We start from the raw sequence: 19,368 nt of genomic DNA on the forward strand, positions 1-19,368 counted from the left end.
TTGCAGGAAAGCCAGACGTCCCACGAATGGGAATTTGTTATGCTTGCACTGTTCTGGGTCTCATGGATTCTTTGAGAGGAGATCAGACAGTATTTCTCAGTGCTGAAAAGAAGTGTAATTAATACTGTTCCTTCAAGAGATTTGTGTGTGTGTGTGTGTGTGTGTGTGTGTGTGTGAGAGAGAGAGAGAGAGAGAGAGAGAGAGAGAATGAGTTCACAGTCATCTTTGGGAAATTGGATGTTTCAAGAATCAGGCTACAATCATTTTGGATAATCATTATTATTTTCTATCTGCTTGGAGCTTCCCTCTCCAGCATCTCCACCCAGTGCCATGACAGGTGCAGGAAATTATTTCATAGTACTCTGAACACAGAGTCTTTATGGCAGTGATTTATTTTTAAAACCAATTTTTAAAACACAGAATCTTTGTGCCTTCATATTTGATGATTCCTCTACCTTGAGCGACCTCATCTTCTTTCAGTTTGAATAGCAAACTCCTCTTCATGCACAACAGCCTCTCTCAGATGTTAGCTCCTCCCCTAGTGACTGACTAGGGGACTCACATAAGTAGGTAATTGTCCCTCTTTTCTGCTACCTCTATACCTTTACTAGTTCTGTTAATGACATTATATTGCAATTAAATAGTTCACATGGTTCTCTCTCCTTTTGCCCTGTGAGCTCCTTGTAGACAGAAGCACATCTATCCATCTCAATATTCTCATTGCTTAAACTAGTGCCAGGCATATGATCTAATGGGTGGTGTGTGTGTGTGTGTGTGTGTGTGTGTGTGTGTGTGTGTGTAATGAAAGCTGGGAAGTCTACCATGAAGTATGCATTACTTGAGAGCTAGTATGTGTCCTTGTTTTTCAAACTAGAAATCAATACGTGCAGTTTGGCAAAGGACTTTTTTTCCCCCCAATTAATGAGTTGACCTATAATAATTTCTATGTGCCAGAAACTGTGCCAAGTACTTTAAATATTTCATTTAAGCTGCACAATAAACCTGAGAAGTAGGTTTTTGAAGATGAGGAATCTGGGGCTCACGGAGATGGATTTGCACAAGATAACATACCTAATGGATGAACTGGCATTCCCCCCTGGTCTTGTCCAATGCTGAGTCCTATCCTTTATCTGATGTGGTAGAACCTTAAAAATAAAAGACAACCAATGCCATTTTCTTAAAAGGATCATCACATTGTTATATTAATCTTAGATGGATAAGTCAGTAGGAGTATAGGAGATAATACCAGAAGTACCTGTTGAAGTTATAGGATTAACATAGAAGCTGCAGAAGTTACATACGTTGATTTATACAACCTGTTTGAATGAGTTATCTCTCAGTACTAACTAAGGAGAGGGCTTGGTCTCATTTCCCTATCATTGGTCTGATACTAATTCTACATTGTGAAGGGATTGTCCATCTACCAGGGACACTGCTTTCCTCCCTCCCTGCCTGCCACCAAGTCTCATAAATATTTTGCTCTTAACATTCATTGTAGCTGATAACCTACTCCAGTGAAATTGCATCTTGTTGGATGGGGAACTAGAAGAGTTTACTTTTCTTAAACTGCTCTGAACTTTTCTTCGACATGTTGTTCAATGAATTGGCAGGCACAATTTAGTTGGCTAGAAATCAAGCCATACCTCTTAAAGTTACAGATATAAACTCATCATTTTCAGAGGTTAAGCGACCTGGTTAAGATTACATATTTTAAAAAAAAAGATTACATATTTTATAGAAGAGTCTAGAATGGTCAGTTTTGGCATAGCTCATTCAATTCTTCTGTGGACATGGAACACACTAAGGAATTTTATCTTGAGGAGGAACATTAGCTCTTAATTTTTGCTATTTGATTGGATATCATGCCTTTCTGCTAAACTCCTCAAAGGTGGCAAATGCCCTCGAGGAGACCCAAGAGAGCCATGTTAATGAAAAGCATGCAAGAGGAAAAGGGCAGGAAGAGGGAAACTGGTTGGTCCATAGTGAGTTGGACCTTCTTGCCACACGCTGGCCAGAGTGGAATCATCAGCTTCTTGAACGTTAAATTATAAACACTTGGAAAGTAGTGAGGGTATGTCAGACTATTCATAGCTTCTTCACCTTCTCATCCGGATGTTTAGTCAGCAAATAACATTTTGAAGTAGATGAAAGATTTATTACAACAAGTTAAAATATGATTTCTTCAGAATATGTTTTCTTTTTTGGGGGAAGGGGGGGTGAAGAGAATCAAGTAGTCTTTATGCTCAGGGCAGAGCCTGACATGGGGCTCGAACTCACAAACTGTGAGATCATGACCTGAGCCAAAATCAAGAGTCAGTCACTTAACCAACTGAGCCATGCAGGTGCCCCCAGAATATGTTTTAAAGCGGTTAGTTGTGGATTGTTAAAGGAAGGCCAGGTAAGATGGTTGGTAGAGATGGAAATCATTTTAATTTCTGGTTTGCCTTTGGGTCCCCAGGACTCTACTGTAGTATGTAAGAAGAAATGCTCCCACCCTGGTGGCTGCGTCAGAGGGGAGGAGACCTGTTGTGAAGAGTGCCTCCTGCGAGTGCCTCCAGAAGATGTCAAAGTGTGCAAGTTTGGCAACAAGGTTTTCCGGGTATGTTACAAGCCAAGCTCATGGGAACTGTTGTACTATACTGAAATGTAAAAAGCTCCAGATAAAAGGCAGACTGGAGTATTCCATATTTTGTAGACACATATGGGGTGTGTGTGTGTGTGTGTGTGTGTGTGTGTGTGTGTGTCTGTGCATGCACAAATGTAATTATTTATATGGCAATATATATACATATTTTTAAAATCAAGTATACATGGGGCAGAGAAGCAACTGTTTGAAAAAATGGTTTTCTTCAGCTTTATTTTTGCTTTACGAAGTGTTTTAAGCCTGTAAAACATTATTGCCTTTTCCAAATGTGGTCATCCAGTGATGGGGATTGAGCTGAAGATACCCCTCCACCCCCACCCACCTCTGGATGGTACTCTTATGGGAGCCCAAATGCTGAGGACATCTCATTCAGTCAGAGATGCTCAGTGTCCCTTTCCAAGATCCTGATGGTCCTATAGCTTAATACTTTTGGAACTTTTTACAAAGCTGCTTTTTCAAAGAGAGATTTTCTCACTTGGAAGATATTCAGGTGAGGATGTTCATGCTGGCACAGCCATTGAGCAAAGGTGAGAGAGCCTTGCCCCAACTGACCTAGCACGGTTGTTTCCTGACCATCTGCTACTTATCAAATACTACCCGTAGTTTTCTGACAGCATAGCTGTGCAGTGACCATGTAAACGTCAGGATGAAGATTGTTATCTTTGTCCAAACTGCTTTCCATTTAGTTTTTTGGGTGGAGGGAGTCTTTCTGTACCTGAGGTATCATCTCAGGACATTCTTGAGACTGGGACCCTCAGAATCAAGTCAGATGTGGGAGATCCTCATGTTGTACTTGGCCAGATTTCCTTTCGCATTGATGGAGTTGGAAGGAGAGTCTTGATTCTTATGGAATCAGTAAGAAGACATGATGTGTCATGCCCAAAAGAAGGGGGTCACATGTGTGTTGTATTTACACCAGGCTTTCAGAGCCACTCATGTATCCTTTTTACATAAAGTCATTCTTGTGTTTCCAGAGCACCTGGATGCAATAGACACCCTCTCACGATGGTATTGTGTGCAAAGTGCTTTCAAGGCTCCTGTACAAAGGTTCCTTTATGTGATGAAGCCTAAAATAATTTACAGAGAGTCATCTTTGAAATGCCAAGTCCTAGAAATGTGCACACAGAGAATTTGGACTCGTCAGATGCCCTTTAGGACAGATTCAGTTAGGTCTTTGTTTCTCGAGAAATAAAAGGTTCTAATAGTCCTTAAATAGCTTCAAAATGTGCGAAGGAAAAGGAAGAGGAGTCATCATCAAAATCTGAGATAGTTCCTCTGTTTTTAACAAATTTTTCTGCTTATATCTACAAACTCAGGAAGGAATCTTTGTTTTGTTTTCACATCCAACCCTTGTGCCTGTAATCTACTCTTGCATAAGCTAGGATGCACATCCCTGTGTGTTCTCCAGAGATACAGGGCTTCTTGTGGCTGGGTATTTGGCAACTGCATATTATAGATTCAATGAGCCAAAAATATTCCTCAAACAGCCCTTTCTGGGCTAGGAAATGTGTCCCAAGGTGCTATCTAGCTTTTGGGGAGGAAAGTATCAGACAGGCAGGGGCATGGTATTCAGAGTATTCCATCTGGGCTCCACATATTTGGATGGCTTGCTGATCAAGTGTCTGCCTGGGCAATGAGAGTCCTGTGAATTAGCCTCTGTTCTTTGAATGGATCATACCCTGTGTGGTCCAGAACCATGTCACATGTGGGAATAAATTCACCACCTTTGTACATCTCAACTTCTGCTGCCTGGAATAGCTTCAACATTTCAGGTCTATCACACAGGAACATTAGACCTTTGCTACTGCATCATGTTCAACTCATGCTTGTCTTCCAGGGTGAAGCTAAGTAAACAGTGTAGGAGGAGCACGATGCAAATATGGTTTGGTTAGATGCATAAGAATTCTTTTTATATCCTGGAGGGGGAACACACATACACACACACACACACACACACACACACACACACACACATACACACCTACACACACCTTCAAATTGGGTAGGTGTAGATAGACACCTCAGAGTAATTTAGTCTGATGATGGATCTCTCACTCAGAGTAAGAAATGCTCTCCTTGGCAGAGAAATCCCAGCCTGTTGGATTAGCTCCCATCAGCCTCCAGCTGATAGCAGAATCTTGTGCTCTCTCCCATAGGATGGAGAGATGTGGTCCTCTGTTAATTGCACCATCTGTGCTTGTGTGAAAGGCAAGACAGAGTGTCGAAAGAAGCAGTGCGTTCCCATCAGCAGCTGCCCGCAGGTATGTCTGGAATGCAGGTTGACTTTTTCTTTACCTTCAGGTCTTGGGAAACGTCCTACCTGTGGCATGGCCACATGCCGTCTTCTGAACACAGAATCTAGATTTCCTGATACTTCTAGGTCCCCCAATAGCCACAAACCCCCTTTGCAAATTTCTCTCCTTCTTTTTTGCACTTCCCACCCAAATTCTAGCCTTGTAGGAAAATAGCTCCTACCTTATACTTGACCCAAGTCTCCTATTTCTCATTGACTTCTCCCACTTCTTTGTTTTAATGTCTCCAACTCCTGTTAGATCTGCTCTCTTGATCCTTTTGCAGGGTTTTCTGTTGAACACCATATTTTTCTCTTTTCTTTTTCCTCTTCAGAGATTTCTTCCCTTCGCCATTCAAAGTGTATGTAGTTGTTTATTAATAAACTCCCCAAGGGGTTTCTCTGGCCTAGCAGCACCCCCGACCCCTTTACTGATGTTTTCCCTCTCTGACCCTGGCCTCCACTGTAGCCCAAAATGGAAATAGTGCCCCTATGGAAATATCTCTTTTCAGAAACCCACAGTTCCAGCATGCTGAATAAAGCAATCATTATCTTCTACGGCTTGAGCTTCATTGAGTTCACCTCGGCAACTTGAAACCTTTCAAGGTTTTATGCATTTTGGGAAAATGTCAAACCTATTCAATACCTTCCAGTGAATGAAAAAATATATCCATATATTCAGGACATGTCCTCCCTTCTCTGTTATAGACAGCTTTTAATTTTATTCACATCTGTTATTATTATAAACAAAAAGTTGCTGTTTTTACTTGAGTGCCAAATGAGGCACAAAAAAACAACAGCTGTTGCTATTGCACAACTGAATGAAGGGGGGAGAGAAAAAAAGGGGGGAAAAAACCCTAATTAGTCTTGCTTTAAAAAGCCTCAGACATAAAACTGAAAATCTCCCATAAAAGAAAAAAAAAAGGGAGATACAATAAGTAGACTTGAACATGGTCTGCTTATAAATATTCATTGGGAAAAATGGGATCACATCATTTATGCCAGTCCTTGGGGAACCCTCACTGCTAATGAACTCCTGCAGCACATGTTGGTAATAATGGGCTTCCTTATTCTACAAGACAAAAACAGGATGCTGTGCCAACCTGGTGGCTCAAGTAACTAGCCCCAACAGGCAATGGTGGAGTTTCCAGCTTTACTTGAGTCCTGCCACTTGTGGCAGGGTTGATGGGTTTCATTGTCCTCTTGCTGTGGGGAGGTCAGCGTTCTTTATGTCCGTGGCATCTTGTTAGCATCTCCTCTGTGGGGGCCTCATTTGAGCCAGGAGCATCCAGCTCTCCAAGTGCAGACCTTTCCTCCCCCTCCTGGTCTTGTCAAAGCTTGTCTGGGCCTGGCTCCTGCCCCAGGGGCCACCTTTCTGCTTCTAGGCATCTTTCCAGCCTTTCCTCCGGTTTACACTTTCCCTCCTCAGGGGCCAGCATAGGACTTTGGAAGATAACTTAGTTCTACCGTGGAAACCCTGTTAAATGCTTATTTCCCCTCCCTTGCATTGCCTGGGGAAATTTAATTTTTTTTTTTTTTTTTTTTTTTTTTTTAAAGAAGCAGACTATATTCCCTGCTCTGTTCTTCCTGGCTACTGCTCCTCTTTTTTTTTTTTCCAGAAGTGTGGGTGCCTTGTTGAAGAGTTTTATGGTTGGACTTCCTGTCCATCCTCCCCTGAAGCCCTCCCCGGAGGCAAAGGAGTGCCTTTTGTGAGAAGGCCTGTAGGGGGTTCCAGTGAGGACGGGTCATTATAACACTTCCATCTCATCATCACTGATGCATACTGAGACTTTCTGTATAGTCACAGGACATTACTCTGTTAATGTTGAGACCACCCCTCTGAGTTGAGTGCTGTTACTAGACCCTTCTTACCAGTGAGGTCACATGTCCAGAGTTTTACAACATATAACTTGGGGGCCTAGACTTCATAGCTTGTGCTTGATTTATTCCTTATATGATTCAGTGAGATTACCAGCCGCACCCAGTTCCAGGAGAAAGGAGATGGCAGTTTCTGCCAAGGTGCAGATGTGGGGGTTCATATAGTCACCCTAGGGCCTTGGTTCAAATTGTTCTGTACTCCCTCGAGGCCACTACTCCAGGGGGAGCCAACCTCATTGATTTTGGCTAGAGCAGACCTCATTTGATCTTGTCCTCAGCTTTTTTCAGTCACAAGAAACTAAAAGGGGCCTCTGTGCCAAATAGAAATGAATAGAGCTTTAGGCAATGAAAATAGGTCCTAATGCCCCAAACCAAGGGAGAGCTGAGTGAGCTGAGAGACTAAGTTTTAAGTCGCAAAGTTGTCATAGCTTTTAACGTACCATTTTAGGCCTGGCTCTGCTGCAAAAATGAATCAGATGATGTTCTAGTTCCTCAATTATCAACCAGCATTTTTTAAGTCAGTATGATTTTTTTTTTTGAGTACCTAAATCTATTCTATATGCAATTGATCAGTAGTGGCAATTGACCACATTTCTTTTTGTCTCTGAGCTTCATTGAGTCAGAGATAAGACAATGCCATTTTCTGATGTCGGCCCTGAGAGTATGTTTCCTTTTTTTAACGTCATGCATTAAAAAAAATGAGAAAGAACGGAATATAGGAGATTACATTGTATTTCCAGAAAGGTAATGGAAAATTACTCAGCATTTCAAAACCCTCAGCTTCATTGGCTTTGACTGGGTAACAGTGACTTAACATGGATAGCATACCACTGTATGAAAGAAGAAATCCTGAATGAATTTGATCTGCAGCACAGATATTGTCCATATCCATAGGCCTGTGCTTGGGTTATGATGTATTGTTTGGGCCCCTCCAACAAGCAAAGACAGAATGAAGGCCTTACATGGATCGAGAGGTTGATAGACGATTCTCATTTTTATGTGTGTGCTTGGTCTCTAGAGGGCTAGTCTGGATATAAGTGAAAAGGTGTAATCCAGACTGTCTGCATCTTCCCTCCATGTGAAAAAAATCACACCAGTGAGTCCTTTAGATATTGTATTTCTCAGAGGATAAGAACAGGAAAGTTTTCTGAATGACTTTGCCTGGCATTAGAACCTGATACTTCTAAGTTCATTTTCACTATCATCATCACCATCTGAGCATTGAGTTCAAATATAGCTCGGACTGATTTCATTAGTTGAACTGGTATTTTAAAAAGTTTTGTCTTCAGCGTGCCCTGTTTCTTAACATTAAGCTCTTGTGTTTTTTGTTTTTTTCCTCTTGATTAGGGTAAAATTCTCAACAGGAAAGGATGCTGTCCTATTTGCACTGAAAGTAAGTTTATTCCTTTGGAAATTGCTATTAATATTTGCTTCACCTTTTATAATTCAGCAAGAAAAATGGTGGTATAAGTTTTTGCACATTTTGTGTCTCTAGGTATGGGATGGGGTCATCCCACTTTTCTACAGACTTTAAATCAGTTGGAATCCTCTCTCAGAAGCACCACTGAGATAGTTCCATTAGAGTTTGTTGCTAATAGAAATTTAGAAATTAAATGGTCTGATGAGGTTTTAAGAAGGACCACATAACTTAATATGCATTTTAAGTAATAGCATCTGCAGTCATAGCAGTTAAGATGATATCCAGTAAAACAAACAATATACATAATCTAGGAGGGATTTTCCTTGTATCATTATAAAGCCAAACAGCCACACTTATTTCCCCCTCTCCAACCCCACCCTCTTTACCATTTCACCTTGGCACGTTTGGTGTTGCTATTGGCAGAGTTAAACAAGAGGTCTTTAGAGTGGCAATGGTTTGGCCATCCTGTTATTTTTTTTAATGTTTATTTATTTATTTTGAGAGAGAGAGAGACAGAGGGAGAGACAGAGTGCACGCTTGTGTAAGCAGGGGAGGGGCAGAGAGAAGGAGAAAACAGACTAGTGTTTCTCTCCTCTGCCAGCATGGAGCCCAACATAGGGCTTGATCCCATAAACCGTGAGATCGTGACCTGCACTAAAATTAAGAGTCAGCTGCTTAATTGACTGAGCCACCCAGGGACCCCAATCCTGTTCTTTTTAACTGAGTTCTTGAAGGTTCTCTCCCCAAAATGGCTTATTCTGAAAGCTGACTGAGACTGCACTACTAATCACTCAGAGCATAGCAACAAGTTCAGTGTTATCCCCACATGTAGACATATGACTAGCAAATTGCCATTTTAGTCCTCTTCAAATTCATATGGCGCTGAGACAGCTTGCACTTTATCTATTTATTTATTTGTTTATTTATTTATTTATTTTAGCTTCGTGTGTGCAGCTTTATAATTCAACATCTGAATACACTACAAAGTAATTACCACGAGTCTAGTTATCATCCATCACCACAGAATTGACCTTCTTCATCCACTTCATACACATACCTTTCCCCCATCACCTTCCCCTCTGGTAACCACTAGTCTGTTCTCTGTATCTCTGAGGTTTTTAAAAAATTTTATTTGTTTCTTTGCTTTCGATTATACATATGAGTGAAATCACGTGGTATTTATCTTTCTTCATCTGACTTATTTCACTTAGCATAATACCCCCAAGGTCCATCTGTGTTGTCACAAATGCAAGATTTCATTCTTTTTGATGGCTGAATGATATTCCATTATAGAAATATACCACATCTCCTTTATCCATTCATGTATTAGTAGACACTTAGATTGTTTGCATATCTTGGCTGTTGTAAATAATGCTGCAATGAACATAGAGGTGCAGATATATTTTCAAATTAGCATTTTTGTATTCTTCAGAAAAATACCCAGATGTGGAATAGCTGGGTCATATGGCAGAATTTTCTGAAGAATCTCTATACTATTTTCCACACTGGTTACACCAATTTACACTCCCACAAACAGTGTACGAGGATTGTTTTTTCTCCACATCCTCTCTAACACTTGTTATTTCTTGTCTTTTTGATAATTGCCACTCTAGCAGCTGTTAGGTGATATCTCATTGTGGTTTTGATTTTCATTTCCATAACAATTAGTGATGTTGAACATCTTTTCAAGTGCCTGTTGGCCATCTGGATGTCTTCTTTGGAGAAACGTCTATTCAGAGCGTTTGCCCATTTTTTAAATTGGGTTCTTTGTTTTTTCATTGTTGAGTTATATGAGTTCCTAATATAGTTTGAATATTAATCCTTTATCAGCTCTATGGTATGCAAATATCTTCTATCATTCAGTAAGTTGTCTTTTCATTTTGAAGATGGTTTTCTTTATTGTGCAGAAGCTTTTTAGTTTGATGTAGTCCCACTTGTTTATTTTTGCTTCTGTTTACCTTGCTTTTGGAGTCAGATTCACAAAGACGTCCCTAAGACATGTCAAGGAGTTTATTGCCTGTATTTTCTTCTAGGAATTCTGAGGTTTCAGGTTCTACATTGAAATCTTTAAACCCAGTTGAGTTAATTTTTTTTTTTTATTATGTGAAATTTATTGTCCAATTAGTTTCCATACAACATCCAGTGCTCATCCCAAACGATGCCCTCTTCAATGCCCATCACCTACCCTCTCCTCCCTCCCACCCCCCATCAACCCTCAGTTTGTTCTCAGTTTTTAAGAGTCTCTTATGCTTTGGCTCTCTCCCACTCTAACCTCATTTTTTTTCCCTTCCCCTCCCCCATGGGTTTCTGTTAAGTTTCTCAGGATCCACATAAGGGTGAAAACATATGGTATCCGTCTTTCTCTATATGGCTTATTTCACTTAGCATAACACCCAGTTGAGTTAATTTTTGTGTATAGTAAAGATAGAGGTCTAGTTTCATTCTTTTGCATGTAGCTGTTTGGTTTTCCTATAGTCATTTATTGAAGAGATTGTCCTTTCTCCATCTTATGTTCTTGGCTCCTCTGTCATACATTAATTGTCCATTTATGTATAGGTTTGTTTCTGGGCCCTCAGTCCTACTCCATTGATCTGCATGTCTGTTTTTTTACCAAAAAAATATGATTACTATAGCTTTGTAGTATAGTTTGAAATCAGGGAGTGTGATACCTGCAGTTTTGTTTTTCTTTCTCAAGATTGCTTTGGCTATTTGGGGTCTTTTGTGGTTCCATACAAATTTTAGTATGATTTGTTCTAGATGTGTAAGACACGCATTTTGATAGGGATTGCATTAAATCTGTAGATTGCCTCAGGTAGTATGGGCATTTTAACAATATTAATTCTTCTAATCCATGAATATGAAATATCTTTCCCTTTATTTGTGTCTCCTTCAATTTCTTTCATCAGTGTCTTATAGTTTTCAGTGTACAGGTCTTTCATTTCCTTGGTTAAATTTATTTCTGGATATTTTATTCTTTTTGATGCAATTGTGAGTGAAAAATTTTAAAAAATTCTCTTTGTGATGTTTTGTTATTAGTGTGCAGAAATGCCCAGATTTCTGAATACTGAGTTTGTACCCTGAAAGTTTACTTCATTCATTCATTAGTTCTAATTTTTTTTGGTGGATTCTTTACGGTTTCCTCTATATAGTATCATGTCATCTGCAAATAATGATAGTTTTTCTCTTTCCTTTCTGGTTTGGATGATTTTTATTTCTTTTTCTGGCCTAATTGCTTTGGGTAGTCCTTCCAGTACTACGTGGTGAGAGGGGCATTCTTATCTGGTTCCTGATCTTAGAGGAAAAGCTTTTAGCTTTTCATGGTTGAGTATGATGTTAGCTGTAAGATTGTCATATATGACTTAATGTTGAGGTATATTCCCTCTATATACACTTTGCTGAGAGTTTTTATCATAAATGGATGTTGACTTTTGTCAAATGATTTTTTTGCATCTATTGAGATTATATTATTTTTATCCTTCATTTTGTTAATGTGATGTATCACATTGATTGATTTGTGGTTGTTGAATACATCCTTGCATCCCTGGAATAAATCCTACTTGGTTGTGTATATGATCCTTTTAATGTGTTTTTGGATTTGATTTGACGATGTTTTGTTGAGGATTTTTGCATCTATGTTTATCAAGGATATTGGCCTGTAATTTCCTTTTGGGTGGTGTCCTTATCTAGTTTTGGTATCAGGGTAATGGTAGCCTTAAAAATGTGTTTGGAAGCTTTTCCTCCTCTTCAATTTTTTGGAAAATTTTGAGAAGAATAGGTATTGAATCTTTGAACGTTTGGTAGAATTCACCAATGAAGCTCTCTGGTCCTGAATTTTTGTTTTGGGGGAGATTTTTGATTATTGTTTCAATTTCCTTACAAAAAATTCATCTATTCAGAATTTATATTTCTTCATGATTTAGTCTTAGAGGATTGTATGTTTCTAGGAATTTATCCATTTCTTCTAGGATATTCAGCTTGTTGTCATATAATTGTTGATAGTAGTTTCCTATCATCCTTTATATTTCTCTGAGGTCAATTTTAACTTTTCCACTTTCATTTATGATCTTATTTCTTTGAGTCTCTTTTCTTTTTTTTCTTGGCTCGTTTAGCTAAGGGTTTGTCAATTTTATTTATTTTTTCAAAGAACCAGCTCTTAGTTTCATTGTTCTTTTTAATTGTCTTTTTAGTCTTGATTTCATTTATTTCCACTGTGATCATTATTATTTCCTTCCTTCTACTAGTTTTGGGCTTTGTCCTTTTTTTCAGTTCCTTTAGTTATAAAATTAGATTGTTTATTTGAGATTTTTCTTGTTTCTTGAGATAGGTCTGTATTGCTGTGAACTTCCCTCTTAGAACCACTTTTGTTGCATTGCATAGGTTTTGGTATGCTTCATTTCTGCTTTCACTTGTCTAGTTATTTTTGGATTTTTCCTTTGATTTCTTTGATGACTTATTGGTTGCTAAGTAGCATGTTGTTTAATCTTCATGTTTTTGTATTTCCCTTTTTTTTTTCTTGTAATTAATTTCTAGTTCCATACCATTGTGGTTGGAAAAGATACTTGATATGATTTCAATTTTCTTGAATTTATTGAGACTTTTATGGTTCAACATGTGCCCTGTCCTGGAGAATGTTCCATGTGTACTTGAGAAGAATGTCTATTCTGCTGGTTTTGGAAGGAATGTTCTGTATAATACCTAACTATTAAGTCCATCTGGTTTAATGTGTTATTTAAGGCTGATGTTTCTTTATGGATTTTTTGTCAGAATGATCTATCCATTGATGAAAATGGGATATTAAAGTCTTCCATTATGGTATTTCTTTCAATTTTTCCCTTTAGTTCTGTTAATATTTGCCTTATATATCTTGGTACTCCTATGTTGGGTACATATATATTTCTAAATGTTACATATTATGATATAACATTTAATATAAACTTAATAAATCATTTAATATAAACAAACATGACATTAACATAAAAATGTTATATCTTCTCTCTGCATTGACACTTTTATTTTTATGTAAATACCCTTCTTTGCCTTTTATTACAGTCTTTTTTTTTTTTAATTTTTTTTAACATTTATTTAGTTTTGAGAGACAGAGAGAGATAAAGCACAACAGGGGAGGAGCAGAGAGAGAGAGAGGGAGACACAGAATCCAAAGCAGCCTCCAGGCTCTGAGCTGTCAGCACAGAGCCTGATGCGGGGCTCGAACTCACGGACTGTGAGATCATGACCTGAGCTGAAGTCAGCCACTTAACCAACTGTGCCACCCAGGCACAGTCTTTGTTTTAAAGTCTATTTTGTCTGATATGAATATGACTACTCCAGCTTTCTTATCATTTTCATTTGCATGGGATATGCATGGGATATCTGATATGATAGATAGTCTATGTGTGTCTTAATTCTGAAATGAGTTTCTTATACTCTCCTGTAGGCAGATAGTTTTCTGAAGTGTTTCATCAAAAGGGGAGTATTAATAATGTCACTGTCAAAGTGTTTTAATGTATAAGCAGGATTAAAAATATCCATGAAATCAATTAGAAAGTATTTTATAAACTAGTTAACCTTAGAGAAGTGGGCTTAGATGATGGCTGAAAGCAGCTTTCATGTGGGCACAAGTTTGTTTATTCCACATGTTTAAAATCAGAGTTCATAGCTAAAAGGTATCCTGGCGTTTTTTTTGTTTTTTTTTTTTTGACAATAGATACATATGTGATATATTATAAATATATTTATTGTATATTTATCACACTATCTATGATAGAGAGCTATTAAACAATTATACATTATACACTAGATAAAAATGTTGATTGAATTAATGAAAATGAAATTGTAGATTTAGTAAAATAATTTTTATTTAAAGAGAATGACATACATAAAACAACTCAAAGAAAGCCAGCCAAGTATGCCTTAGTAGAGCCCAACAGTTAGTGCAGGAAGAAGAATTAGCTATGACTAACACACCAATTGATTTCAAAATGTGTATAAATTATTACATTTAATCAACCTCCCAGAAACGCTGTGAGGAAACTTTCTTTATGGATGGTCTGGAGGCTACCTCCAGCTTCTTTCGTTTCTAGATGAGCAGAGTAGAATTTAAATTGGTGAAGTTTTCCTCTATAGCCATGTCAGTGAAGATGTTTGCATTTCTCTAGAAAGCATTTCCTTATTGAAGCAGACAAAGTTCAGAGGAACTCCTAAGATTTCCTAGCTAAGCTCTTCAATCTGTGTGAGCACAGATAAATTACATCTGCTAATCACAGTGCTGTCAGGCAGGATCATTGCTTATCAGTTTAATAAAAACATAGGACAAGTCTTGTGCAGAAACAGCCCAAATCTTGAATTATCTGACTTTATGTTACAAGAATGAAGGTGATGATTATTGAATAGTTGAACAAAAAGTTACATTTCATTATTAGTTTATCCACTATGAACTAGCCTTGCCAAACCTATATTAATGGTGGTTTATCAGAAAAAAAATGAGAAAAAGAATAGAAGGATGGACATGACAAAATAATACCAAGTTTTTAACAGGTCATATTAACTATTGTATTTGTAAAACTTATGTCACTAAGAGAGGCAATTGGCAAAGGACAAAACCATCCAGCTGTTGGGGCACCAGGGAGACCATTGACCCTGTGCACCTGCATCCAGCAGGTCAGTGCGGGAAGAGCCCAGGCATGTGGTTCTTGGTCCAAATCTACGTGATATCATCAGATGGCTATTTCTCAATTTCCTTTGGTGTCCTTTCCATCTGTTTACTCTCTCTTGCTCTCCAGCAGTTCTTCCACCGATGCTATAAAACACATTCTATTGGCAAGGTTTATTTATTTAGATTGAGTTAAGAGATGGGATGACTTCCAATTTTTTTAAGCAGTGCCCAGATTTTCCTAACACATTCGGGTAGACATATTCTGATGTCCCTTAGCTGTGGCCTAAAGATATTCTATTTTGAAATTCCTTTGGCATTATATCCAGGATCCAGAACAAACTTCGGGCTCATTTTTTCCTAATCTGTCATTTACAAAAGCTCTTCTTACATATGGGTTTCTAGAGAAGACCAACGAAGTACAAACTAAGTCTAGTGTTTTCTATAACGAGAAAAGTGACTGATTTCTATCTTATTCGAACAAAATCACACACAACCATACACACCCCATTAGTTGCTGCAATTTTCAACCTCAGTGCTATGTAGTTTGACTAGGTAATTCTTTGTTGTGGGCTTTGTCCTGCACATTGTATGCTGTTTGGTAGCATCTCTGATCTCTACGAACTAGAGGCCAGTAGCACTTCTTTCCTGGAGATTTTGGCAATCAACAGTGTCTCCAGACATTGCCAAACGTCCCCTGGGGGTCATTTGTGACCCCCTTCCCAGGGCAAATGGTTGAGAATGATCGATACTCTTAACGAGGGTAACAGCAGGGTGAATGCAGACATGAACACCTGTGGTACATGTAACTTACTCTCAACACCCAATGAGTAGATGAAGTAGGAGAACAAACCTGGTATAAAAACGCAGACTAGAAGCCTCTGGATTTAGTTGAGTGTGTTTATATTTTCATTGTTTAGCCCTCCAAAAAAATTATAAAGGCATAATTAATCTTGACTGGTTAAAAGTCACCATCTTTGCTTTAGTTGCTAGGAAGCTAGAAATAAATTTGTAGCCCACCTCTAATAGCATGCAGCTTTTGAGTAACAAGTGACTCCTTACTTTGTCTTAAATGTCTCCCCTTATGTGATTTGAATCATTTAGTATGTATGCCCATAAGCTATTCACAATCCTTCTTGGAAGGAGGCAAGAATAAATACTTAGATTCATATATAGTTTCCTACACAAATGAAAAGGATTGATTATATGGCTTCAAATAGTCTAAAACTTACTTTGATTATTTGTTGTCATTAAATGAGTGTCACATTATTTCCGGCACAGGTGACACTGGATTGTCTGTTTCTAAAATCCCGCATAATTGCTGCCTTATTGACTGGGTTAGTCTGTCTTGGTAGTGTTTGGGGCTCTTGCAGACCCCTGAAAAGAATAGCAAAGAGGAAACTTGACGTAAATGTGTAGAACATTTTTACAGGCTTCTCTGCGAAAGTAGTAATTTACAATTCATTAGGTAAAAAGCAACAATTAGGCTAAACCTTGTTGTACTCCCCGTAGTAGAGCCGTCTTTGTGGGGTTGATCTGAAAGGGCAATGATAATTCTATCAAAATAAAAAAAAAAAGTCATATTAAAATCAGACCTGAAGGAAGAATGAAAAGCATTGTTGTCTTTTAATAACATGGACGTTCTCTCTCCTTGTCCAAATGAAAAGAATTAAATCTGGTTTGGGTGATTTATTTAAAATAAAATATTTGAAGTAAGCTAAATAAACTTTATAAAGCTTTCATGCAAATGCTGTTTCTTGCCAAAGTAAGAGCTATAGCCTAGAGCGGATCCCACTCTGCCTGTGCTGGGCGTCACAGGACTGTGAACTGGGTGCCAAGAAGGCCACTGTCTGTTGTGCATGTAGCACTTGGTTTAAGTAAAATGCTATCTTACTGTGAGTTGGCAAAGTAGTAGGTGAAAGCTTGACCTAACCACCCAACGGCGAGACTTGAATCGGATAAATTCTTTGCTGGCAGAATGTCAGTTTTCAGGCATGGAAATAATACTTAGTGGCAAAGTTTTCACTGATAAGAGAGGGGTGTGTTTGTGTGTGTGTGTGTGTGTGTGTGTGTGTGTGCGTGCACGCGCGTATGTAGACAGGGAGAGAGGGAGGGAGAGACAGAGACAGAGAGACATGGACTCTGAGAGAGAATTAAATCTCTTAACCATCTACAAGACCAGAGGCAACGAAAGGCAGCCCAGATGTGGATGCCCAAACTCAGACCCCATAGATTCAATAAACTGTGCCTCTAGCTACATTAGCCCTAACCATCAGAATCCCAACTCAAAAGGAAAGTTCAAGATTACATAACACAAAGGCGGGTACGGTATACAGAGCACAGATGTGCGTTTAATTGACATAACCTCAGCTACACGTCCCACAAGTAACAGGAAATATCAGATTTCAGCAACTCAGGGTGCAAGGAGGCTCACAGTTGCCAGGTGACTTTTTAAACCCTCCCCCAGGGTTAGTTTCCAGCTGTGCACAGCATTAGTGTGCCTGCTCTCAGAGAGGGCCCTGCCTGCTGCGTGCACCCAGGACAGGGGCTGTGGAATTGCTCTGGTTGGTTTTGGCACACCTTACTTAACTCCCTGGGTATGCCTACAGGTATCTCCAATTAAAGAGTGGCTGTAGGAGAGGGACTGCAACAACAATTTAACGAAACTGTGACCTCGAGGCCCACTTTATGAGAAATCTCCACTGACAGAGGTTCTGCAAATTAGTAATTCTGTGTTGGAGCAAGGTTTCTGGCCCCTGAGACTGTAGGCAACTCCAGGTCCCTTAACACCAAGGGTCTGTCCTTAACTCAGGAAAGCAAGGAAATTTGAAACCAGAGCTCAAGATGCTTGTAGAATAAGAATTTGGGGTGTTGACTTTAACCCTGCCAAGGAGGTGTTAAGCTAAGTGGCCACTGAAGTTTCTGCCGGAGCATCTGGAGTTGGGTTTGTCACCACTCCTGAGGCTCAACCAGCAGACAGAGGTGGCAAATAAAACCCAACTGTGTCACACATGGTGGCTAGGAAATCCCACACCAGCAGGAGCAGCGTTGGAAGGGACATGAGGACACCAGTTTGTTGTCTGGTTTTTTTTGCTGCTCTGTTGTAAGGGATACCGTTACTTTACAATTTCTTTTTTTTTTTTTTTTTTTTTTTTTTTTTTTAATTTTTTAATATATGAAATTTACTGTCAAATTGGTTTCCATACAACACCCAGTGCTCATCCCAAAAGGTGCCCTCCTCAATACCCATCACCCACCCTGTCCTCCCTCCCACCCTGCCCTCCCTCCCACCCCCCATCAACCCTCAGTTTGTTCTCAGTTTTTTAACAGTCTCTAATGCTTTGGCTCTCTCCCACTCTAACCTCTTTTTTTTTTTTTTTTTTTTTTTTCCTTCCCCTCCCCCATGGGTTTCTGTTATGTTTCTCAGGATCCACATAAGAGTGAAACCATATGGTATCTGTCTTTCTCTGTATGGCTTATTTCACTTAGCATCACACTCTCCAGTTCCATCCATGTTGCTACAAAAGGCCATATTTCATTTTTTCTCATTGCCACGTAGTATTCCATTGTGTATATAAACCACAGTTTCTTTATCCATTCATCAGTTGATGGACATTTAGGCTCTTTCCATAATTTGGCTATTGTTGAGAGTGCTGCTATAAACATTGGGGTACAGGTGCCCCTATGCATCAGTACTCCTGTATCCCTTGGATAAATTCCTAGCAGTGCTATTGCTGGGTCATAGGGTAGGTCTATTTTTAATTTTCTGAGGAACCTCCACACTGCTTTCCAGAGCGGCTGCACCAATTTGCATTCCCACCAACAGTGCAAGAGGGTTCCTGTTTCTCCACATCCTCTCCAGCATCTATAGTCTCCTGATTTCTTCATTTTGGCCACTCTGACTGGCGTGAGGTGGTATCTGAGTGTGGTTTTGATTTGTATTTCCCTGATAAGGAGCGACGTTGAACATCTTTTCATGTGCCTGTTGGCCATCCGGATGTCTTCTTTAGAGAAGTGTCTATTCATGTTTTCTGCCCATTTCTTCACTGGGTTATTTGTTTTTCGGGTGTGGAGTTTGATGAGCTCTTTATAGATTTTGGATACTAGCCCTTTGTCCGATGTGTCATTTGCAAATATCTTTTCCCATTCCGTTGGTTGCCTTTTAGTTTTGTTGGTTGTTTCCTTTGCTGTGCAGAAGCTTTTTATCTTCATAAGGTCCCAGTAATTCACTTTTGCTTTTAATTCCCTTGCCTTTGGGGATGTGCCGAGTAAGAGATTGCTACGGCTGAGGTCAGAGAGGTCTTTTCCTGCTTTCTCCTCTAAGGTTTTGATGGTTTCCTGTCTCACATTCAGGTCCTTTATCCATTTTGAGTTTATTTTTGTGAATGGTGTGAGAAAGTGGTCTAGTTTCAACCTTCTGCATGTTGCTGTCCAGTTCTCCCAGCACCATTTGTTAAAGAGACTGTCTTTTTTCCATTGGATGTTCT

General features: G+C 39.1%; 1 protein-coding gene across 2 annotated transcripts in view; it reads left to right on the top strand.

Moving 5' to 3' along the window:
- Positions 1–19,368, top strand: part of BMPER (BMP binding endothelial regulator) — a 253,459-nt gene that overhangs the window by 138,358 nt on the left and 95,733 nt on the right. For both annotated transcript variants that reach the window (XM_042921845.1, XM_042921840.1), the window contains exons 9-11: positions 2,459–2,599; positions 4,801–4,905; positions 8,160–8,205. In XM_042921845.1, the coding sequence (XP_042777779.1) occupies positions 2,459–2,599; positions 4,801–4,905; positions 8,160–8,205 (292 nt within the window). The remainder of the gene's footprint in view (positions 1–2,458; positions 2,600–4,800; positions 4,906–8,159; positions 8,206–19,368) is intronic.

Source organism: Panthera leo, chromosome A2 (genome assembly GCF_018350215.1).
Source record: "Panthera leo isolate Ple1 chromosome A2, P.leo_Ple1_pat1.1, whole genome shotgun sequence".
Lineage (NCBI taxonomy): Eukaryota > Metazoa > Chordata > Mammalia > Carnivora > Felidae > Panthera > Panthera leo.